The 26,127-nt window shown below is 36.7% G+C and overlaps 1 protein-coding gene across 3 annotated transcripts in view; it reads left to right on the top strand.

Annotated features, from left to right (window-relative positions):
- Positions 1 to 26,127, top strand: part of FRK (fyn related Src family tyrosine kinase) — a 157,853-nt gene that overhangs the window by 87,581 nt on the left and 44,145 nt on the right. For all 3 annotated transcript variants that reach the window (XM_010349315.3, XM_010349314.3, XM_003938647.4), the window contains one exon: positions 12,793 to 12,914. In XM_010349315.3, coding sequence (XP_010347617.1) covers positions 12,793 to 12,914 — 122 coding nt within the window. The remainder of the gene's footprint in view (positions 1 to 12,792; positions 12,915 to 26,127) is intronic.

Genomic DNA, 26,127 nt, shown 5'->3' on the forward strand with positions numbered 1-26,127 from the left:
GACCAACTTATTAAAAAGGAGGAAAGAAAGAAGAAAGAAAGAAAGAGGCAAAGAAAGAGACAAAGAAAGAAAGAGACAAAGAAAAGAAAAGAAAAGAAAAGAGAATGTGTGTGCTTGTTCTGACCTTTAGTAGACCAGGCCTCACACCTTGACTCCCTGGGGGCACGTGCTTCATTTTAATCCCCAAAAGCAGTGAAACTTATACACATCTGTACATCCATGATGGTATCTGCAGCTATACACACATACACACACACAAACACACACACACACACACACACACACACACACATCCATCCACTCATTCACATATATGTATGTGTGTCTCTGTGTCATGTACAGATTAAGATTAGACATTAGAGCTTTTAAAATTATTTTTTATTGGTACATAATAGATGTAAATATTCTCTGGGTATATGTGATAATTTGATATATTAATATAGTCTGTAAGGATCAAATCAGTGGCATTGGAATATCCATTACCTTAAATATTTGTTTTCTTTATGCTAGGAACATTCAAAGTATTCTCTTCTAGCTATTTTGAAAGGAACAATAGATGAATGTTAACTATAGTCATCCTAATAGAGAGTAGAGATTGTACTTTGTGTTATATGTTTGCCAAAAGTGAAAGATAATTTCATTTAAACATTTTGATTTTTACATGAATTTAAGAGATATCTATGATAAATTCTACCTTAAACATTTCATAATTGAAAATATTATTTCTTTTTATATATAACTATTTTTCATAAAACATTACTCTATTAAACAGATTCTTGGCATTACTTTGGCTAAAGAAACATAGCCCCACTGAGAAGATTCTTGGAGGATAGTTGTAGCTTCTGAGTGTTTTGTATTTTCATGAAATGAGTAAAGCTGATGGGCATTGCTTATTTCTTCATTAGAAATAATGCTAATTAGCAATAATTGCTACTAGATCTTGGGCAAACTGCAGCTGAGAAATCTACATGTTGGCTCCAATCCTAGAGCAGATTATGATCCTCACTCATCTCCTCCTTTCAAAGATTTCATCCAGTTTTTCTATATAGCTCTATTCTGCTGTTTACTTTGACTTTAGGAACACATAGGAAAACTCTCTGGAATTCCACTTGCTAAATGTTGCTGCCTACTAAGAGCAATTTGAATAATTCACTCTTTCTCCTCCTTACTTTGCTGTTCTTCCACATTGCACTTATTACCTTTAAACATACAGTATATTCATTTATTTTGCCTGTCATCTGTCTTTTTTCATTAGTATGTGAACTCCACAAATAAAAGACTTTTTATTCATTTTATTTACTGTGCTGCTTTATTTCTAACAACTAGAACTGTGCCTGGCATATAGTAGGTGCTCAATAAGTGTCTGTTCTCACACTGCTATAAAGATACTGAGACTGGGTAATTCATAAACAAGGTTTAATGGACTCGCAGTTTTGTATGGCTAGGTAGGCCTCAGGAAACTTACAATCATGGCAGAAGGTGAAGGGGAGGCAAGGCACATCTTTCATAGCAGTAGGAGAGAGAGAGAGGGTATAGGGGAAACTGCTGCTTTTAAACCCCCAGACCTCATGAGAACTTCCTCACTATCATGAGAGAAACTCCCCCATGATGCAGTCATCTCCTATTAGGTCCCTCCCTTGACATGTGGGGATTATAATTTTAGATGAGATTTGGGTGGGGACACAGAGCCAAATGTCATCATTCTGCTCTGGTGCCTCCAAATTCTCATGTGCTTTTCACATTTCAAAACACAATCATGCCTTACCAACAGTCCCCCAAAGTCTTAACTCATTCCAACATTAACCCAAAAGTCCAAGTTGAAAATCTTATCTGATACAAGGCAAGTGCCTTCCACTTGTGAGCTTGTAAAATAAAAAATGAGTTAGTTACTTCCAAGATACAATGGAGATATAGGCACTGGATAAATGTTCCTGTTCTAAATGGGAGAAATTGGACAAACAAAGTGGCCACTGGCCCCATGCAAGTCCAATACTTGGCAGGGAAGTCATTAAACCTTAAAGCTCCAAAATCTCTTTTAACTCCACATCTCACAACCAGGGCACACTGATATAAGAGGGTATGTTTCCACATCCTGGGCAGCTCCACCCCTGTCGCTTTGCAGGGCACAGCATCCATGGCTGGTTTCATGGGCTGGTGTTGAGTGCTTGCAGCTTTTCAAAGCACTCAATGTACCCATGGTACAATGTACCCATGGTACAAGCTGTCAGTGGAGATACCATTCTGGGGTCTGGAGGATGGTGGCCCTCTTCTCACAGCTCCACTAAGTAGTGCCCCAGTGGGGACTCTGTGTGAAGCCTCCAGCCCCACATTTCCCTTCCACACTGACATAGCTGAGGTTCTCCATGAAGGCTTCACTCCTGCAGCACATTCCTGCCTGGACATCTATCCTCTGAAATCTAGGTGGAGGTTCCCAAACCTCAATTCTTGTCTTCTGTGCACGTGCAGGCCCAACACCATGTGGAAGCCACCAAGGCTTAGGGTTTGCATGCTCTGAGGCCATGGCCTGAGCTGTACGTTGGCCCCTTTTAGCCATAGCTGGAGCTGGAGCAGCTGAGACATAGGCACCAAGTCTAGAAGCTGCACAGAGCAGCAGGACCCTGAGCACTGGCCATGAGACCATTTTTCCCTTTTAGGCCTCTTGGCCTGTGATGGGTGGGGCTGCTGTGATGATCTCTGACATGCCTTGGAGAGATTTTCCCCATTGTCTTATATATTGACATTTGGCCCCTGGTTACTTAAGTAAATTTCTGCAGCCAGTTTGAATTCCTCTCCAGAAAATGGGCTTTTCTTTGTTACCACATGATGAGCCTGCAAATTTTCCAAAGTGTTATGTTCTACTTCCCTTTTAAATAAATGTTCCAGTGCCAGATAATCTCTTGGTGAGTGCATATGACTGCTTTCAGAATCAGCCAGGTCACATCTTGGATGCTTCACTGCTTAGAAATCTCTTCTGCTAGATACCCTAAATAATCTCTCAAGTTCAGAGTTCCACAGATCATTAGAGCAGGGACAAAATGCCACCAGTCTCTTTACCAAAGCATAGCATGAGTGACCTTTACTCCAGTTCCCAATAACTTCCTCATTTCCATCTGAGATCACCTCATTCTGGACTTAATTGTCCACATTACTATCAGCATTTTGATTGAAACCGTTCAAAAAGTGTCTAGGAAGTTTTGAGCTTTCCCACATATGCCTGTCTTTTTCTGAGTCCTCCAACTGTTCAAAATTAGCCTGTTACCTAGTTCCAAAGTTGCTTCCACATTTTCAGTTTTTCTTTATAGCAGTGCCCCACTCTACTGTTACCAATTTTCTGAATTAGTCCATTCTCACCTAGCTATAAAGATGTTACCTGAGACTGGATAGTTTATGAAGGAAAGAGGTTTAATTATCTCACAGATCTGGATGGCTGGGGAAGACTCAGGAAACTTACAATCATGGTGCAATGTGAAGGGGAAGCAAGGCACATCTTACATGGTGGCAGGAGAGAGAGAGAGTTCAAGAAAACTGCCACTTTTAAACCATTGGCTCTTGTGAGAACTCACTATCATGAGAAAACCACCCTCATGATTCAGTCATCTCCCATCAAGTCCCTTCCTCAAAATATGGGGATTATAATTTGAGATGAGACTTGTGGAGGGGGACACAGAGTCAAACCATATCAATAAGTAAATGTTGAATTAAAAATGAATGATAAATGATTTTCATAACTTATGGTTATGGCCTTGGCACCAGCTCATGTAAATCCATAAGAAACACTTAGCCTTATTGAAGGAGTTGGTTAGTTTCTTTCACAGAAATTTCTGAGAATTTAATAGAACAATGCATCATTTCTTCAGAAAAATACATGTACTCATGAAAATACTTTTGCCTATAGATCCTTATGGAAATTTTTTTTCACCTCTAAAGTTTGGACCGAGTTTCTTTTTGGTTTCTGCTCACGGAAGAATTCCTCTTTGCTTTCACCCTTCACACTTCACATCTCCATCTCATATTTGTTTGTGAAACAATTTTGAAGAACAAGTTACATTTTTCCCCCTCACATTGCTGGTGAGCTCAGGGCTTAAAACTCCTTTTGTGTTAAATATTAAATGGAGTATCTTAAAACCCTCCTTTGCAGTTTGCAAATTCACCAAAGATCTACTTCTTCCATGAAGTTAGTTTCCACATGGAATTGTCTGTAAACATCAAAGACCTGTATTTCTTGTTTTTTCCTTTCCACTGCTGTTCATTAAACCAATCTGCTCACAAATACCTTTTTGGTTTCTTCGATTGTGCACATGCCCTTGCTCTTCATTAAAAAAAAAAATTTCTTTATCTCTTTCAAATCCTTCCAAAGTATATTTTTTTAAAGAAGATTTCCATTCTTCTTACAGCCTACAGTTAATTTCCTACTACAAAAAGTTAATGATTAAATAATTTTAAAATTTCTGTTTCATCACTTCCTTTTTTGATTTGCAACTTAAAGTGGTCTTTTATCTTTCCCTTAATACTCTAAGATTTTCAAAGGAAAAGTTACATACCCTTCTTTGGCTTTATCTTTTCTCCATATTATTAGCATAAAATTAATGTTTCTAATGTATTTCAGCACATAAAAAATGTTATAATTATACTACCTTGTAGGTAATGAGGTTAAGATAACCCCAAGATGTTTACAATATTTTATTTGTGGTAAGAGGTTTAATGAAGCTCAGTGACGACATAGTTAGTGCATCACTGAGTGTTAAAACGATAAGCATCAGGGCTGAAACTTAGGCATAAGTTTCCAGTTTTGCTGGTCTCTTGTGTGTGATATGTCAGTCATAAAATAATTTGAATATCACCTCTAGAGTAGGAAAAGAGAAGACTCATGCTCCCTTTTTTTCACTTTTTGCAAGAGAAACCTGGATCCGGGAAATACAGAGCAAGCTACATTTGACATTATTGACCCTTCTTGAATGGCTATACACAGTGACTACTAGCTGACTAAACTCTGATTTGGTCTTTCAATTAGGACTTGAGTGTGGTCTTTGGGACTGTCATTTCTGAAATTAGTGTCTCATATAACCATATAGTGTCCCATATAAGAAGTATATACTACTGCCCCAAAGATTATTCATATAGAGAACAGGAATGAACATTTGTGATATTTTGTAAAATAAGGCATTTTTCGAGGCATCATAAGATCAATTGTATTTACTTTCTTTGGATGTGACATAGATAGAAATTAATGATTAATGCTTTCAACTCTAACCCATCCATATTCTTCTAGTTTCTGGGACAAACATTATCACAAATGTACAAAGTCAAAGCAGACGGGTTAAAATTTACATTTTTATTTCAGGCTTGATGATTGGAAATGTCATTATATAGGCACACATTTTGTTTTTTATTTTAAAAGAGAAATCAATATTAGCTGTCATTTCATTTTACCCAATTAGAGGATAGTTGTGAAACAAAAAAGTGCCCTGAGGTTGAATACTTATATGAACTTTGTTGTATTCTTTGTAAACTTCTTGTGAGGAATTGCCTACTTTTGGTTACCAGACTCAGGGAAGTGGATTCAGACTATAACCAGATTCTTTTATAAATAGTCGTGTCCCCCAGTGAGGAAAGCACAAATTAGTTCACCTTACTTCCTCTTTAAAGAACTTCCTTCAAAATTTCCCATTTATGATGACTACAAAGGTGAGCAACAGCAACAATAAAGCTTTATCAAATGACCCAAGCAAAGGATTTCTATGTGACTCCATGTCTTACCCCGATACTTAACTTGACATTGTCACTTTAGCACATATTTTTTACATGTGTACAGTCCTGATATGCTTGTATTTTAAAGGACAAAAAAGTCAATTTCATTTTTGATTTTTACATTCATATGAAAGTGTTCTCTTTGTGGGGGGAGAGAGAGGTCAGATTGGAATCTGATCTAAGGCCAATTAACATTAGAAATTGTGCTGCAACTGGCCCACAACAGATAAGCCTTCTCCCTTAAGCACTTCATATTGCAAGCTATATGGCAAGCTCAAATAAAAGGTTACACAAAAACACAGGCATTATCTAAAGTTCAATGTTCAGTATAAACCAGAAGACTATATAAAATACCCACATTGAAGTACAATGTATTAATGTTTCATCAACAAGTATTTATTTAACAGCTCCACAGGGCATATGGCCAGTGATTCATGCCACAGATACGTGAAGTTACCATACTCTGTCCTTATGCTGGGGAGGTCTGTAGCCTCAAGTGTACACAAAGAATAATATAAAAAAGAATTTAAAATGCAGCGCTAGCTCTTGTATGCAACATATCAAAACAGAGGAATAGTCAATGTGAATTCAGGAGTGCTGAATACTGTAGGAGTTCTGAGCTGGCAAGTTTTAGTATTGCCAGTATAAGTAGTGATAGGAGTGTGAATTCAGCTAGAAAGAGAGCTGAATACAGGGAAGATAAAGTTGAAAAAGTGGCTTGTGTCCAGATGGTGGAAGGCCTGAATTTCCAGGTTAATAGGGGTTTTATTCCATAAGCAAAATACCCCCATTTGTGTGTATGTGATGAGACTATAAATCTAGTGGTGATGGTGTAAGCAAGGGGGAGAGACTGAAATAAATGCATGTAAAGCTTGTAACAACAGTGCCTGCCTCCTTTTATGTGATCAGTAAATATAAGTTAAGGTTAAAGAGAACAGGCAGTAAAACATTTCCATTATCCAAGAGGCGACGTTGAATTAGATACGGGTTATGGTGAGGGAAATGGAAAGGAAGGAATGAATAACAAAATAATTGTGAGCATTATTTTTTTCTTTGACCTTATCATTCCATGTGAGTGGAAAGGAGTGGCAGAGCTAACTTCCTGGGAGCCAAGGGGGATAGTGAGTCAAAGAAAGTTTCGTGGAAAGGAAGGGAAATGATTACCTAGATAGGAAGAACTCTCACAGAGATTTTCTTGTTAATGTTGTGGAAACACAGATAGATGCAGGTGAGTCATACAAAACCAGTAGTTCAAGAGGCCATGAATCAAGCCTTTCATTTAGATACCATAAATGTGATTACGAATGTTCCCTGCAAATTGAAGGTGTTTTGCAAATGTGGGTAACGCAGATGCCTGCCAAGTCATATTCGTGATGACAATAGGTGGTTTTACTCATTATAACATGTGTAACTCTGATGAAAACACTAGACACCGCTAACCCTGAGCTCCCACAGGGGAATCATCCCTGGTTACTTTCCCCATGACTGGTTAGGCCAAGTTGATCAACCCAGTTTCCTTTCTGCATTTTCTGGAAGGATGTATATATATTTTTCGGAACTAACTTTAAGAGTTTATTTTTTTAGGATCTGTCTATAGTACTTGAAGTCTGACTGCCTTGGTTTTTAGGGAGACATTATAAAAAGAAGTCATATATTAACTTTTGTGAACCCTAGCCAGCAGTTGCTGGGCATGAGTTTTCTTTTCAAAAAGTGAAAGAGAAAACTATCCTAATCTGATTGGAATAATGAGTTATCTGGTAACCTACTTTGTACATGTCACTGAGGCACAATAAGATTCTATTAGATGAAATGACAAAAATTAATGGAGGCACCACATCTATTTACATGTTAATTTTCCTAAATTTTAATTGATATTTAAGCTATTTATCTTATGTAAATGTTGATATTCACTTATACTGCAAAGATTCTTTTTTTTTTTTTTTTTTTTTTAAGGCTCACTGCCTTTTCCATAAAATAAAGCCCATTCAGTTAATCACACCACAGCTGTCCTTTGCCTTTTTGGATTAGTAAAATGGCCTACTGCCACCTGGTGGCAGCATGTCCTAGTCAAGAACAACAGGCAGGACAGAAGAGTCACTTGAGATAAAACTGTTAACACAAACAAAGAAGGTCATGCTCACATATTCACTCGTGCCCTAGCACGACCTCAAATCCAACATGCCTAAAATTGACAATATCTGCCTTCAATTAATTGTCTTAAAATCTCCATTATTTATTAAGCATGAATGTGTTGAGATACCAAGCACTTTACATGCATTATTCTTCTTAATCTCAAAATAAGGCTGTAAGAAAAGTATTATTCTCATTTACAAATGAGGAGAGTGAGGCATAGAGAAGTTAAATAAATTTCCTAATGAGATGCTGTCACTCTTAACTGTTATTATACTCTGCCTTCTGACATGCTGCAGGGCATATTGTCCTTTAGTCACTCAGATTTGAAATCCTGGTGTCACATCCTCTCTTCCATCTGTTTCACTGCTCATTCATAATCACTTGTTTCATATTCCTTTGGGATTTTTCCTATATCTATCAATTCTAAGTGCCAAAGTTTCTAGTTCAGACCTTTGCAACATGTAGATTTTGTAGCATATTTCTGATTGACCTCTTTTAATTTTTTATATTTAAATACATTTTAAAGTAATCTACAACTACATCTTATTGTAAACATTCAAATTAGAGAGAAAAATGCAGAGTAAAAAGTGAAACTCCTCAGCTGGGCGCGGTGGCTCTCGCAGGTAATTCTAGCACTTTGAGAGGCTGAGGTGGGTGGAACATGAAGTCAGGAGATCGAGACCATCCTGGCCAGCATGGTGAAACCCCGTCTTTACTAAAAATACAAAAATTATATGGGCGTGGTAGCATGTACCTGTAGTCCCAGCTACTCAGGAGGCTGAAGCAGGAGAACTGCTTGAACCCGGGAGACAGAGGTTGCAGTGATCTGAGATCGCGCCACCGCACTCCAGCCTGGGGACAGAGTGAGACTCCATCTTAAAAAAAAAAAAATGTGAAACTCCTCTGTCATTACTTTCATCATCTCTCACTAATCTCCAGGAAAGTAAGCACATATAATTTTTAGTTTGTTGATTTTTAAAAATATATATTTTAAAAATTTAATAAACCTTGTAATACTCCTAGTACTTTGTAATCTATTCTATTTTATACAATAATGTCCTACAGATATTTCTGTGTTAGTGTTACAGAATTTACATATGGTAGACACTTGGTAATATTTATGTAATTAATTTTAGAATTGAATCACATATTCTTTTCATCTAAAACAGAAATTATATATATTTTTTGTTTTGTTTTTATCTAATTGAAGCATTTATTTCTCCCAGAATTTCTTCTCACATCATGAGTCTAATCTTCTTCTTGATTATTGTTAATAAAGATATATTTCATGGCATGGTATGGTACAGCAATAAAGATTATTTTCTTTAAATATTAATCGACTGTGTGTGTATGAGTATATGTGGTATTATTTTACTGGATACTTTTTCACATGTAAGTGCCAAAATCAAATGTTCTCAGCTGCCTTGCACAAATTTCTAATTGGTTTACTATTTTTGTACATCAGTAGTTCTCAAACTTTAATGTGCATTAGATTTAGCTGGGGATACTTAATAAACATCAGATTGCTGGGACCCACCCCTAGAGTTTATGATTCGGTAGGTATGAAGTGAGACCCAAGATTTTCCATTTCTTTTCTTTCTTTCTTTCTTTCTTTTCTTTTTTTTTTTTTTTTGAGGGGGAGTTTTACTCTTGTTGCCCAGGTTGGAGTGCAATGTGCGATCTCAGCTCACAGTAACCCCTACCTCCCTGGTTCAAGCAATTCTCCTGCCTCAGCCTTCCAAGTAGCTGAGATTACAGACGCACGCCACCATGACCGGCTAATATTTTTATTATTAGTAGAGACGGGGTTTCTTCATGTTGGTCAAGCTAGTCTTGAATACTCTACCTCAGGTGATTTGCCCGCCTCAGCCTCCCAAAGTGCTGGGATTACAGGTGTGAGTAACTGTGCCCACCCAGAATTTTCCATTTCTAACAAGCGTTAGCCTAAAGCTGTCTCCTTGCATATTTTAAGTTCAGCTTAACGATTTCTCCGTGCATAGTAAACTGTAACCTTACTGGATGTATGAACAGACAGTAACCTACTCTTCTGCCAATCATTGAGTTTTGGCCAAAGGGGCCATCTCTTCAAACCTTGTTCAAAATAAGGCGAACACCAAGCTGTAACCAATCCAGCTGTTACTGTCCCTCACTTCTGTTTTTTATTAGTCACTTTCCTTTTGCTGTCCATAAATCTCCTTCCACCACGTGGCTGCACTGGACTCTCAGCATACTCTGGCTCGGGAGGCTGCTTATTCCTGAATGATTCTTTGCTCAATTAAACTGTTACATTTAATTTGTCTAAGGTTTTTCTTTTAACATAAGATTCTATGTGATGCAAATGCTTCTGATCTAGGGACCACACTTGGAGGATCACTGATCCTTATAACTGTCTTGTGATGCTTTATACTCCTAGGATATCTTGATCGCTTCTCAGCACTCTCTGCTTACTGCACATAGAACTGTAGCTTCAAGAGAGGGCTGAAAATGACTATGGTGGACAACCAGGCCCTTCCAGAACGGGGCCAGCAGAGGCTCTAAAAGGCAGACTTGACCAGAATGACAGTCCTGCCAACAATTCAGACCTCAAATTAAGGAACAGTTTTTATATGTCTAAAGGGTGGAACAAGCTATTGTTTGTCCATCAGTCTTCACAGCAGCACATGCTCTAGAGACTGCAGTCCACAGCAATTGCATCACCTTTGAGTATGAAGGATGATGTTTTAAATGCCACTACATCTAGAAAACATTTTTTTATTTATATTCTTCACTTCCGATCAGAGCTCAGCTAAGTAAAATGCTAGGTATTAAGTGAATTGATGCATTCAGTCAAAATTATATTAATTTCATTGTTACTATGGATTCAGTTCTAGTGTGATTTGTTCTGTAAAGTGATCGTACCACTCTATGATACAAAAGTCCAAAATTGTTGAAACAAAGAAGGATTAAAAAAATTTGCTCTAGGGTTTTTTCTACAAATGTCTTTAGTCCAATGTCCTCAGGAAGTTGTGAAGTTTGTCTTTTACAGTAGGTCTTTAATCTATGTGAAATTATTGTGTATGTTACAGGTAGCATCAGTTTTTTCCCATGTAGATTATTAGTGTTATTTATTGACTCATCCACCCTTTCATCACTAATTTTTATTTAGGTCTGAGATTTTTATTATGTTCACGTATTCTGTTGACTTATTTCTGCAATAGTCAAAAACATGCATTTCTATTTTTCTTTCATTCATTACATGGCCACTTTGGAATGTTTCCATGACTTCCATGGTTTCAATTGCATAAACAATAGTCTATGGACATCGGTTTGCTTCTGATACTGACTCAATGCAGCAGTCATTAGCATGGTCTACCAAGTGTTTCCAGTTCTTTACCTTCTGGGAGATGGTGGGATTGGCTCTTTCTACTCTCTTTACATTTAGGCATGACCGTGAGACTTACTGCCAGTGGGTTCATTCCTGAGTAGAATCATTAAATAGAAGCTCTAGGTACCAGCCTGTGATTCTCCACATTTTCCAATCCTGACTCAGCAATCATGGAAGCATGGAGATAGAAACTCTCTAAGTGAGATAGACATCAAGCAGAGCTCCAGATGACCTTCAATACCTTAATAGACTTGAAGCTGAGTGAAATCAGTTGCCTTAAACCACTGAGATTTTTGGAGTTGTTCATTACTACAAGATAACCTGGCATATCCTGAAAGGTATAGTTAATGTGCTATAATTTACAATTTGATAATTGGTAAAATGATAAACGAATACCCTGCATTTGTTAGAACGTAATATTTGTATGTTAATGTCTCTCTTTTCAGTTACTTCCCCCAACTGCCTTTCAATTATTTCATTCTTAGGGCACTCATATTCTCTAATACTCATGACCCGTCAATCAAATTCAAGTTAAATTTTGATAGCACACATTTTTTTTTTTCTCTGAGCCTGTATTTCTTCCCTCAAGCCTGCATTTCTTCCCTTGGATTATTTATATTTTTAAATAAGTTACCTGAAAAGGTCAATGTTTTACTTAAAATCTCTAATGACGATGATCATCTTTATGGCTCTGTGGTGAGGGATCATTTGTGAAAAGCAGGAATTCTCAGCTTTCTCTTATTAGATCACATTGGTTTCTACTAATGTGACATACATTTGACAGTGGCTCTGATATTAATGATCCATAATTCTTTGTTGATGGTGATTGCATTCACAAACCCTGTGTTCACTATCTGACTCTTTTATTTCTGGAGTGGTAAAGAGAGAAAAAGGCAAGAAGTGGAGGTGGTACTAAAGGGATATTTCCTTGGCAGAGGTACCTTTTTCAAATAATCTCTCCACTGCTTAAATGTTCTTTTTGATTAATAAATTCCTCCCATATGCAAAATAATCTCATATTATGGCAGGGTTGGACAGTGGTAGAGGTGAAAAAAGAAAGAAACTAATGTCCAGAGAACTGTATTTTTAATCCTTCATATTTTAACATAAAGTACATGAATCATTTGATTGGCATATTTGCCTCCTAACAGCTAGGAGGTATTAGGGGAGGAAGGGGATGGTTGGATGGGGACCATGAGTCATTTTAGAGTTTGGAACATGGCATATACACATGGCAGGCAGACACTGGGGCTTTGGCTTTGATAGAGTGAAGGCTCAGGACCTCTCAGACAGAACACAGCTATGAAAAGGGATGTGGTCATGGGCATAATCAAATTCCTATTTTGTAATGAAAAAAAATTTTGGTGTGGGTTACAGGCATTCTGAAAAATCATCTTAAGTATCAGAAGCTACCACTTATACCTGTAATAGTTTCACTAAAGAATACCAAACATTTTTTATGCTAGAATACGATTTTGCCAGGCTTTTTCTTCCTTAAAAAATGAATGTTAATTGGTTAATTAACATTTATATATATCTACTTTTAGGTGGTTCTTTGGAGCAATCAAAAGAGCAGATGCAGAGAAACAACTATTATATTCAGAAAATCAGACGGGTGCCTTTCTAATCAGAGAAAGTGAAAGCCAAAAAGGAGAATTCTCTCTTTCAGGTATGGGCATTGTTTTGTGTGATTCATTCTGAGCTTGAGAGTCTGCAGTCATGAGCTTTCTGTGTAGACACAATAATTTAAAATTTGCCTTATTTCTTATCTTTACAATAGCATCAAAATCACCACTAAAGTAATCAAGAGTAATATAAAAATTAACCCAAGAGATACTAACTATGCCTAGAAGTATCTATAAATAGTTTTAAATATATATACTCTAGATATGAAATGGAAAACACGGATCTGGTGACATTTTCTAACTTTTGCATTACCTAGAATTCTTTTAGGGAAATGAAAAGCAAGAAACACAAACTACACTGTTGTCAAAATTGATCTTGTCACAATATAATATTTTTCTTCCTCTGGCATTTCAATTGTCTTTGCTTGGTAAACATAAAAGGAATTGAAATGATTAGTGCAAATAAATTTAATTAACCCCATAATATGTAAAATTTGGTCAATGGTAGTTTTTCACCTAAGGATCAAGTACATGTTTATACTGCCCTACCAAAAAAGAAACACAGGGGACCTGAAAATATACCCAGTAGTTACAGCAGGCATCCCCAAACTACGGCCCACGGCCCCCTGAGGCCACTTATCCGGCCCCCCGCCACACTTCAGGAAGTGGCACCTCTTTCATTGGTGGTCAGTGAGAGGAGCACAGTATGTGGCAGCCCTCCAACGGTCTGAGGGACAGTGAACTGGCACCCTGTGTAAAAAGTTTGGGGATGCCTGAGTTACAGGTACCTAAATATATGTCTTTGCTTTGAAAAAGCTATGTTTTTCGTTATATTACCATGTTGCAGAATATCTTTTCTTTAAGATGTTACGCTAGGTCATCACTAAATGTGAGACTTTCTCTCTTCTTGCTCTGTTCTCTTCTCTGTATTGTCTAGGCCTGTCATTTGTGTTATCGTCTCCTTTAAACATGTATTATTCTGTTTCTCTAATTAGATGTGAACCTTGTGGAGGGAGAGGATTTGCTTCCCTGTATACCTGTTGCCCTGCAATAAATGCTGATTAAACATGATGCCCATTTGTCTCATTGTATCTGCCTGGCTCACTGAGCTGGAAATCAGGGCAGCCGTCATGATGCCGCATGAAAGCAGGCCATAATTTCACGTGTATTGGGAACTTTGATCTGACCTGAACTCTGGCCAGTCTGTGTGTATTTGGTATACATTATCCTTCTCCACACTTGGTGGTTCCAAATATCAGGGCAGATGGGTTGGAGCTGGAGAGAATCAAGGACAGTGGTTTTGAGGCAGGTGTTGCAGAGGGTCCATACTTCAGGTCCTGACTATGCTGACACTGAGTCAATTGGTACTCCGGAACCACATGAATTCAACTTTACTACTACCTAATTCCATGGATAAGAGGTTAGCAGATGCGGTTCTGACACTTATTCTTGAAATGTGACTATGTGTGAAGTGTCACTTACCTTTTTTTTTTTTTTGAGATGAAGTCTCAGTTTGTGCCAGGCTGAAGTGCAGGGGCACAATCTTGGCTCACTGTAACCTCTGCTTCCCGGGTTCAAATGATTCTCCTGCCTCAGCCTCCTGAGTAGCTGGAACTACAGGTGTGTGCCACCACACCCAGCTAATTTTTGTATTTTTGGTAGAGACAGGATTTCACCATGTTGGCCAGGTTGGTCTCGATCCCTTGACCTTGTGATCGGCCTGCCTCAGTGTCCCAAAGTGCTGGGATTACAGGTGTGAGCCACCACACCTGGCCTGTCACTTACCTTTTAAATGTTGTTTGTATCCAAGGTGATAATCAGAATAGCTAATAACTGATAAGGGACGGGCACTAGTCACTCAGAACAGATGCTCCACCAGGCTGGGAATTCACACCAGTCCAAAATTTTTTTCTAATTGTTATTAGAAAAAAATAACAATATTTTTTTCTAATCATGAAAGAAACATAAAAAACTTTTATATAGGCAAACAGCTTAAAGAAGAAGAATCTAGAATATAAATTTCTAAAGATGCATTTTAAATATTAAAATACTTTTTCTGTCAAGATTCTAAAAAAATTCTTGACTTATAAAGTATATTTTTATGCACATATACATATACATACCTACTCATACCCCCATACACAGAAAACAAAATTTTTGTTTTGAAAAACTGCTCTGAAAGTAAGTTTTCAGAAGAGATTCTGCATCAAACATTAGCTTGTAAATAATGAAGTACGTGTGTGTGTGTGTGTGTGTCTCTGTGTGTGTGTGTGTGTGTGTGTGTGTGAGTTTTGTAAACAAAATTCTCTGAAAAGGAATTAGAAAAAAAGAGACTTTACTTTGGGTTTGCAAACTTCCCAACTTCTGGGAAGTTTGCAAACCCAGAGGATGCAGCCTTCTGTGTAAAACAAATGTGCATTCAGAGAACAAAGGGAGGATTATGGTTTCATAGAAAAGTTACCACCCCGTTTCCCAGTCAGATTCTTTTATGCAAATGAGGGCTTCAAACTTGCTTAGTTCTGAGTTGAACCTTGATTGGTTGTTAAAGTTGAGTCCTGATTGGTTGATACAGCTGAGTCCTGTTGATCAAAGCAGGTAAGTTCTGAAAGTCCCAAAATTAAAGAGGTGTGGATTTTCAGGAAACTCAGAGTATGTGTGTGACCTCTATCAGCAAATGACCCCTTAGTTCTATTTTAAATTCAGGACCAGTTAGCCACTTGGGATCCCTCTTGAAGAACTGACTCTTTCAGGTTAACTTTTGTTAAAATAGAGTATAGCTCTATAAATCTTTGTACATAGGTAAATATATGCACATATATGTACACACATATGTATATACATGTTTGTGTGTGTATGTATGTGCATAACATGGATCCAAGCTCCATTTTTCTCTTATTTCTGTCTTGCAGTATCTTGTGAACATTTTTGCATGCCCTTTAACATTCTTCTACTCTATTACTTTTAGAAGTTGCATGATTTATCTGATTTATTTTATATTTTGTACATTTTAATTATTTTGCTGCTATAAAATATGATACAGTGGACATCCTTGCAGAAAAATATTTGAATATTTCCATAATAATATTATATTTAGAGGAAGAAAAGTCTTTTTGAAATCTCTATGCTTAATAAGAAGAGTATAAGAAAATTCCTTGTTTAAATACATCCCTGTTTATGTATTTGTCTTTGTTACTATTTACATATCAAATTAAGTGGCAGTTATTTATTTGAAAGCTAGATCAAATGTTTTTAGATTAGCATTAAAAATATAGAAGAATGAGGCTTGGTGTGGTGGCTCATGCCTGTAATCCCAGCACTTTGAGAGGCTGAGGTAGTTGGATCACTTGAAGCCGGGAGTTTGACACTATCCTGGCCAACATGGCAAAACCCTGTCTCTGCTAAAAATACAAAAATTAATAGGGCATTGTGGTACACACCTGTAATCACAGCTACTAGGGAGGCTGAGGCACGAGAATCACTTGAACCTGGGATGCGGAGATTGCAGTGAGCAGAGATCATGCCGTTGCACTGCAGCCTGGAGTGCAGTGGAGGACATAGTCCTTTGAGGCTCCGTCTCAAAAAAAAAAAATTTTTAATGAGGAAAACAAACTAGAAGTAGAATTACCTGAATTATGTCTTTGAATAATGCCCAGGCAACAGTGACTGTTCAGAATACTCTCTAAGTAAAAACAGCTTTACAGGCTTAAAACAAAATTACAGGGATATTGGCTGTTATGTGCTGTGAATACTCTAGAGTCTGCTTATGGATTTAAGAAGCTCTGCAGGCCTTGCTTAGAGACCAGCATATCATTATAGATTTCTTTTCAATGAAGTCAAGCAATTTAGTCTTTTAAACAAATTATCTGATTGCTATGTATTTACTGGGGTACAAAGTAAATGCATAGCATTATGTTCTACTGAAAGAAAATTTTTCTTATTAGCCAGAAGGAAGGCTATACAGGAGAAAAATGGAAAGAAAAAGGGCTCACATTAAAACAAACAACCCAATTGCTGGCTGTTGATTATCACTGAGGATCTTCAGATATACCACTCATAGATTTATTTCTTAGTGCAGTTGTCTTCTTAATCAGTCTGAATTGATGGTCTTCAATTTTGCTGACTGCCGTGCTAAAGGAAGGCAAATAATATCCCTTTTCCGTCTTTTTCTTTCCCACACGAGTTTTCCTTAGAAGTATTGTCTTTATTCCTTGAGCAACAATGATTTGAAGCTGTCAGAGAAGAGCTTCATGAGGGAGCATGATTTATTGATGCTGAGTGTGCTGAGAAGTAGCAGCCCAAGGTTGGGTGGGTGCTAATTGGGTTGTTGTGATCCCTGCATGGCTGTCTGCTCTTGTGAGGTCTGAATAGATCTGAAAAGAGTTAGGGCCATGACACCTCTCGTAACGGCAAGACACTAATTAGCTGTGAATCACAGCAGCGCTTTTGGATATTACATATTATATGTGGTAGCCAGAGAATCTGTCTTCATTAGATGCATGACAGGTAGTTTTAGTGGCCCTACCCTTATTTGTCATTGGCAGTGAATTGTTTTTCTAATGAAAAATATGAACTTCTAACTGCATGTCAACTGGTTTGGCTTTTCTTGACTTTAATCAATTACTTTAAAGGAAACTATTATTGTTATTACCATTAATATTAATTTGCTGGTTGGGGTCCTCTAAGCATTAGTATTATTTATTGTTTAAAGTAGACTTTAAAGGAAATGTACTTTGGGGTCTAAAATTGAGCTCCAGCTGAGTTTTTCAGAAGAGATTCTGCATTGAATGCTGTGATTTTACTTGAGGCAACTCTGCATGTAAAAGCCTACAGAGTAGTGGAGTTTTCAAATTTTTCCTCAGCGAAACCCATTCAGCATCAAATAATAATATATTGAAGATAGTTGAAAAATGACTAAATTGAGGACATAAGGCAAAAGAGCTCATCAATAATATTCAGGGTGATACATCTAGGAGTTGACATTTACTTATACCTTTGTTTATTTCTTCAGCAGCATTCAGTATGCCCACCGTGTGCCAGACCTTCTAGTAAGTGAAAGGCAGCTAAGACCAGCAAGGCATAGTCCCTGAACTCAGTCTAGAGAAGAATAACAATACAGTTCTTTCGTTGTGAGACAAGAGAGGGCAGGGGCCAAGTCTCTGGGGGAATCAGGGAAGGTATCAATTTATGTTACAAGGTGGCTGTATGTAAATAATCATTTCTGGCAAAGACAAATGCACAGAGTTGTGAGTTTATCTGGTGTTTTGTGGAGTGGTTGGAAGGGTGGAGGATAGTGCAGGTGTGTGGGTGCATGTGGGCAGAGGATGAAGGAGAGGAGGAATGGTAGAAAATAAGTGTGGAAAGGAAAGTTGGAGCTAGACTGTTCCCGACCTTGTATATCACGCTGAGGAATTTGGACCTTGTTATACAGACTAAAGTTTTAGGCAGAAATAATTGGAGTAATCTGTCTGTTAGATGTTACCTTTGATGTCGAGAATTGATGAGAGATTTATAGGTAATAGCCTGGGGGGAAATGAGAGAAACACACATCACTAGCTGTTGTTTGAAATTATAGGTGCAAGATGAGCAGAGTCCGTCGGCATTCTGCAGAGAGAAGCAACCGGCCCCAAGGTCAGCTGGCTGCACTGTCTCTGCTCTAGGAGAGGGCATCCCCAGAAGCACAGGGCCCCTCTGTTTCTGTTTCTTTTTTATGGGCAAGTATGGGAGTGGCTCAAGGACTGGGGATAAAGATTGCTTTGGTGCTAGATTGTCTGAGTTTAGTTATCAGTTATTTGCAAGGTTGTTTGGAAAGCCCAGTACCTATGAGCTTCAAGTGCTGTGGGAAATGGCAGCTCCTCTTGCTCAGAAGAGGAAATCCCTTGGCCTGTGGGAAGCTGAGTTCAGGTGCAGCCCCTCCTCTGGGGGTGACCGTGGGATAGGCCTAGCGTACCCTTTGCATTGAAATCCAGAAAGAGTTCCCAGGGTTCGTTTCTACATAGTCTCCTTTCTCTATAGATGAGAGCCTGAACCAGGACAGAGTTATGAGGAATGAAGAGAAAAGAATAGAGGTGAGAAATATCTAGAAGATAAAACTGACAAGAATTGGTGACTAATCAGAAGTGGGACAAAATAAGGGAGAATGAGATTCTAGGATGTATGTCAGATTTCTGACATGAGGGGTTGAGGGACGGTGGTGGCTTTGGCCAAATGAGGTATTTAGGAGGAGATGATTTACAGAAAGATGGGAGGGAACCAAGGGAAATAATCTCAGAGGTGCTTGAGGCACATATGAGTGAACATACAAGTAGCCATTATCTTTTTTTATTTTTTGGTCAGGGAGACTTGTTTGTACTGATTTTGAACAGAATACTTTCTATGATAAGATTTCATTACAGCGAACTTGGAGTTTCTATGAAGTATGCAGGACTTTTATAATAGTTTGTGATCACTGTGAAGTCACTTCTTGAGAATATAATAGGCCTCTCCAGTGACACAATTTAATTGAAAAATAAGCATATTCAAATTTTTAGAACCAAATAAATTATTTGCTCTTCAAAGTAAATGACTACCATTGTTCAAAGTATTGAACAAATGGTAGAATTGCCTTTATAGAAAGAATATCACTTTATGTGATAATTATTTGAGATGTCTTAGCTGGGGTAATTATTTGTTCATTAAGGGCAGCTTTGATACTTAGAAGTAGGTAGAATTATCCAAAGCAAATTTCTGAATAATGTGGATGATTAACTTGAATGATACTATGGACTTAGAACTTTGTATTTCTGCATGCCTTGTAATTAATTCTAAAGGCAATTCAAAAAGTAATGAGAATAATAGCAGCTTCTTAGGAAAGGTGTGTCTCCTCTCATGTTGACCTTGTGTGTATCTTTCATGTTAAACTTAAAAATTAAAAGACTCATTTAAATTTGAGTGGCTTTTTCAGTGTAGGTAAAAATGTACATCTCAAACTAGATTTTAAACTCCTTGAGTAGAAGAACATGTTTTTATTGCTTCTACTTCATGCTTCTTCTCTATCTTCATAGTTTATAGTTGAGTTTTGTAAAATCAGTAGCCACACAAACACCTCTTTGCATTGTAGTCTACAAGCCACAGAGATAATCAAGGGCATTGTCACTGCCTTAAACCTCAGAAGCCTGGGCCATGTAAGATCACAAATAATCCTATCTGCTGTGTTTCAGACTTAGTTTAGAAGGACAATTTCACACCTTGACAGGTCCATTTTTTCCAGGTAGTAAGACTTTTGTAGAGGAAACACAATTGGAAAGATATATCACTTGTTAGTGTGACCCTCTATGTCTCTGCTAGGCACTGAGTTCAGTCCCAAACTCACTTTATACAGACCCTTCAGCTACCATGATTCCACACAAACTTTTGAGATCTGCAGAATCATTCTAATGTGACTCAGTCCAATCACAAAATGTTCTAAGTTTCATCATTAGGCCCTTGAGCCGTTCATTTATTCTTCATTTATAATTAATGCAAACTTTGTGGCCACTAGTGTTTGTCAGTAATTCTATTACCATTAACTACAGATATAAATACAATTGCATGTCCCAGGTAGGGACAAAGGTAGGGACATATATTAAATGATTGGAAAAAGGAAAAATAATGCTGCTTGAATTTATTATGTAATGAAACTTCTATGGATTCTGGGAGCATTTTGATATTGATTAAAGATGTTTTGCTTTTTAAAAAGTGCACATGCTGCAGTAAGAGAATGTTATGTTAATAACTCCAGTATCTCATATAAAATGTATTAAATTTTAACATGTTGGTGCCATCTTAGAAAATGCCTTTTAATTAAAGTCATAATTTAGTTTTGTTCAGCTTAATTGCAAATATCATTGCCTATAATTACAAGTGACTTTTTTTGTGAGTTATGGTATGTACTGCCTTTTCTTAACATTACTAGTGATAAGTTATATTTCAAATGTTTTAAATACTCTATAAAGTTAAATTAACATTTTATTATGTGCACATATATCTGCGTTTGCATCTGTATATACACATATACATGCATATGCACAGGCAAAGAAGCTTTTTCTCTAGGGCACTGGTTCATGAAGAAATCTTATATCTTACTGAAAATTCATAACTATCATTTCTAGAAGTATTCTTTACAAGGCTTGTTTTCTTTATTTTTCCTTCTTTTGCTTGTCTGTGAATCCCTCATATTGGCTTGTCTTAATTTTCTTTTCTTGTTTTTCTTACCTTGGTTTGCTAAAAAGATTTTTTGTACTGATATTTTGAGCAATTTGGAGGAAAACATAACAAAGAAATAATGCCTATTAATACCCTTTGGATGCTGCTGTGTAATAATCAATTTCAGGTATTAAATAAATAAGTAGGAAGTTAATAAGTTATGTGAAGGTTGGTAAAATTGCTATCTTTTTGTATTCATGATATATTTCAACCCCTTGATTTTTTCATTTTATTAACAACTAAAGTAAATTGATCCTTTAGTTATTTTATTCAGATTAAAACAGTGCCTAGAGTTAGCATCCTCCTACTTCCTATTCAACTATTCAAAACATATATAAGAGATGCAGAATCATAGTAGCTCTATAAACAAAGTCTATCAACCAATGAGTTATTAGAATCTGGGTAGATATTCTTATGTTTCTTGCCTAATTGTATGTATTACTTTAAGTCAAACTGTGCTATGCTATGACATCAGCTATTGCATGATTGAGACTTGCATTCCCATCTTCTAAACCTTTGTTTTTACTTTCTTTGAGCAAGGTACTCAAGACATAGCATGGTGTTTTGAATGTTGAAGTGCTTTTTTGATAACTGCTTTCTTATAAAGGTTGAATTGTTTTCATGAGAATGCTACTGTTTTGTTTTTTTTTTTTTCTTGCTTTAACTTGTCTTTATATAAAAAAGGACTTTTCGGCCGGGCGCGGTGGCTCACGCCTGTAATCCCAGCACTTTGGGAGGCCGAGGCGGGTGGATCACGAGGTCAAGAGGTCGAGACCATCCTGGTCAACATGGTGAAACCCCGTCTCTACTAAAAATACAAAAAATTAGCTGGGCGTGGTGGCACGTGCCTGTAATCCCAGCTACTCAGGACGCTGAGGCAGGAGAATTGCCTGAACCCAGGAGGCGGAGGTTGCGGTGAGCAGAGATCACGCCATTGCACTCCAGCCTGGGTAACGAGCGCGAAACTCCGCCTCAAAAAAAAAAAAAAAAAAAAAAAAAAAGACTTTTCAAAAACATCTGGAGAAACACTTTGAAGTATTTTTAATCATTCATTTAATCATTGATTCGTACGTTTCCTCATTCATCTTAGAACTTTCATTTGTGTTTACTATGTGACATGATTATGTTAGCAACTAAATAGCTCGCACAATGACAAACATAATAATCAAGTTATATGCAAAGTGAACCCAGAGAAGAGAACCATTACTTTTTTTGAAGGGATAAATAAGGGAGGGCAATACAGGAGATGAGACAACAAACACCACTATACTTAGTATTAGAGTAAAAGCAAACGGAGAATAGTAGCACAGAATTTGTTTTTCTAAGGTAATGTTTATTCTAAGGTAATGTAAAAGCAAAGGATGAATGAAATGAAACATTATTTCTTTGAAAGGATAAACAAAATACACTATTAGTTGGATTAACCATAAAAAAAAGGAAAAATAAAAGAAAATTTGAAGAAGCGCAGTCAGAAATGATAAAATGACATTATGACTGCTACCACAGAAACACAAAAGATCATAGGAAACTACTATGAACACATCTATACACACAAATTAGAAAAGCTGAAGGAAATAGATAAATTCCTGGACACAAACACTCCCAAAGTCAAACCATGAAGAAATAAAATTCCAAACAGACCAATAATGAGTACTAAAACTGAATCAGTAGTAAAAAATTCTACTACCACCAACAAAAAAAGCTTAGAACCAGATAGATTCACAGCCAAGTTTTACCAGACATACAAATAAGAGCTAATATTAAACTTACTGAAACTATTCAAAAAAAAAAAAAAAACTGAGGAGGAAGGATTCCCCTCTAATTCATCCTACAAAATCATTATCATCCTGATACCAAAATCTGGCAAGAATAACAAAAAAAAAAAAAAAAAAAAAAGAAAAAAGAAAATTGTAGGCTAATATCCCTGATGAAGATAGATACAACAATCTTCAACAAAATACTAGCAAACTGAATTCAACAGTATATAAAATAGGTAATTCATCATGATCAAGTGGGTTTTATTTTAGGAATACATGTATTGTTCACTGTATGCAAATTGATCAATGTAACTCACCACATAAACAGAATTAAAAATCAAAATTATATGACCATTTCAATAGATGCAGAAAAAAGCTTAAATCCAACATCCCTTCATAATAAAATTCTGAACAAACTATGCATCAAAGTAACATAACTCAAAATAATAAGGGCCTTAGATGATAAACCCACAGCCAACATAATACTGAATGGGAAAAAGTTGAAAGCATTCTTTTTAAGAACTGGAACAAAACAAGGATGTCCACGCTAACCACCCCTATTTAACATAGTGATGGAAGTCATAGAGCAATCAGACAAGAAAGTAAATAAATGTCGTTTAAATTGGAAAAATAGAAGTCAAACTGTCTCTCTTCACTGATGACATGATTGTACACCTAGAAAACCTGAATGATTTCTCCAGACAACTCCTAGATTTGATAAACAACTTTAGTAAAATTTCTCTATGCATTTTTATACACAAACAGCACTCAACCTGAGAACCAATCAAGAATTCAATCATATTTGCAATAGCCACAACAAATGTAAAATATTTAAGAATGCATTTAACCAAAAAGGTGAAAAACCTCTACAAGGAGAACAAAACACTAATGAAAGAAACTATAGATGACAAAAACAAATGGAAATACAGCCCATGCTCATGGATAGGAAGAATAATATCATTAAATTGACTATACTGCTTAAAGCAATCTACAAGTTCCATGTAGTTTCTATTAAATTACCATATTTCACAGAATTAGAAAAAAAAATTATAAAATTCACAGGAATCAAAAAAGCGCACAAATAGCCAAAGCAATCCAAAGCAAAAAGTACAAAGTTGGAGGCATCACCGTACCCAACCTCACACTATATTACAAGGCTATAATAAGTACAACAGAATGGTAGTGGTACAAAAGTAGACACATGGATCAATAGAACAGAATAGAGAACCCAGGAATAAAGCCACATATCTACAACCAACTGATCTTCAACAAAAGTTGACAAATTCAACAATAAGAAAAGGATACCCTATGCAATAAATAGTGCTGGGAAAATCGTGTAGCCATATGCAGATGGACCCCTATCTCTACATGCAAAAATTAACCCAAGATGGATTAAAGACTTAAATGTGAGACTTGAGCCTATAAAAATCCTAGAAGAAAACCTAGGAAAAACTCTTTCAGATATTGGCCTAGGCAAATAATTTATAATTAAGATCTCAAAAGCAAATGCAACACAAACAAAAATAGACAAATGGGACTTAATTAAACTAAAGAGCTTCTGCACAGCAAAAGAAGCAATCAATAGAGTAAACAGGCAACCTACAGAATGGGAGAAAATATCTGCAAATTATGCATCCAACAAAGGACTAAGATCCAGAATCTATGCGGAGCTCAAGCCAATCAACAAGAAAATAACAACTCCCTTAAAAAGTAAGCAGAGGACAGAAACAGACATTCTTCAAAAGACACAGAAGCAACCAACAAATATATGAAAAATTACTCAACGTTACTAATCCTCAGATAAATGAAAATTTAAATTATAATGAGATACCATCTCACACCAGTCAGAATGGCTACTATTAAAATGTCAAGAAATAACAGATGTTGGTAAGGATGTGGAGAAAGGGAATGCTTGTGCACTGCTAGTGGGAATGTAAAGTAGTACAAGTCCTGTGGAAAACAATGTGGACATTTCTCAAAGAACTAAAAATAGACCTACAATTTGACTGAGCAATCCTATTACTGGGTATTTATACAAAGTGAAGAAATGGTTATACCAAAAAGACACTTGCACCTGTGTGTTTATTTGCAGCAGTATTCACAATAGCAAGGTAATGTGGTATCAACACAAGTGTCAATCAATGGTTGATTGAATTAAGAAAATGTGGTATGTATACACCATGGAATACTATGCAGCCTTAAGAAAGAATGAAATCATGTTCTCTGCAGCAACATGGATGGAACTGGAAGTCATTATTCTTAGTGAAATAACTCAGACAGAAAAGCAATTATTACAGGTTCTCACTTACAAGTGAAAGTTAAACAATGGGTACATGAACATAAAGGCGGAAATAATAGACACTGGGGACTCAAGAAAGGGATAGGATGGGAAGGGGGTGAAGGTTTAAAAATGTATCTATTAAGTACAAAGTTTACTATTTGGGTGAGGTGTTCACTAGGAGCCCAAACTTCACCATTATGCAATATATCAATGTAGTAAACTTGCACATGTACCCTCTGAATCTAAAACAAAATAGATAAATAAAAGAATTGGGAACTGTTTTCTGTGATGCACTTTTGAACCATTTAGGAAATAAAATGGAGATCTGTAAATTGTTAGACTATTACCACCAGTATGCTTGAATAACTAACAAAGATACTGGATTGTAAATATTATCAGTGTGGTCATGATGAATCTGATATGGATAATATTTTCGGGTAGGTAGAAAGTGCTAGAACTGAGATTGACTGGTCTCTCTGCTTCTCAAGCCTAGATATCATTTAAACATAATGATCTCAAACTGAAAAAAAATAGGAAGAATTTTAAAACTTGAACAGCAGAAGACAGAGGGAGGTGAAGAGATTCTTTGCCTCTTCTGTCTGAAGAACATTTGAGAAGACCTGGTGCCAGGTTTTGGATTACACAGGAAATTAAAGTTCTTTGGCTCTGGAGATTAAAGTCAGTTGGAAAGAGGGCATCCAGTTTTTCTTTCTTTCCACTGGGCTTCAGAAATACAGTCCAGTTTTTATCTCAGTTAATAACAACTAAATAAATGTTTGCATCTAAGGCTGCCTGATTCTTAAATCAAATAAGGTATATACATTTGTTATTCCAAGTGGCAAAAATATATTGTTGAAAAAATAACGTGGAATTAAGCCCAACTCGTGTATTGCATACATGGTTCCTACAAACAGGGACATTGTAATGTTGGATGCTACTTTTCTCTCCCTACTCTTAATTTACCTCTGCGGGCCACTGGAGGGCTTTCACTCACACATG

Source organism: Saimiri boliviensis, chromosome 4, assembly GCF_048565385.1.
Source record: "Saimiri boliviensis isolate mSaiBol1 chromosome 4, mSaiBol1.pri, whole genome shotgun sequence".
Taxonomy (NCBI): Eukaryota; Metazoa; Chordata; class Mammalia; order Primates; family Cebidae; genus Saimiri; species Saimiri boliviensis.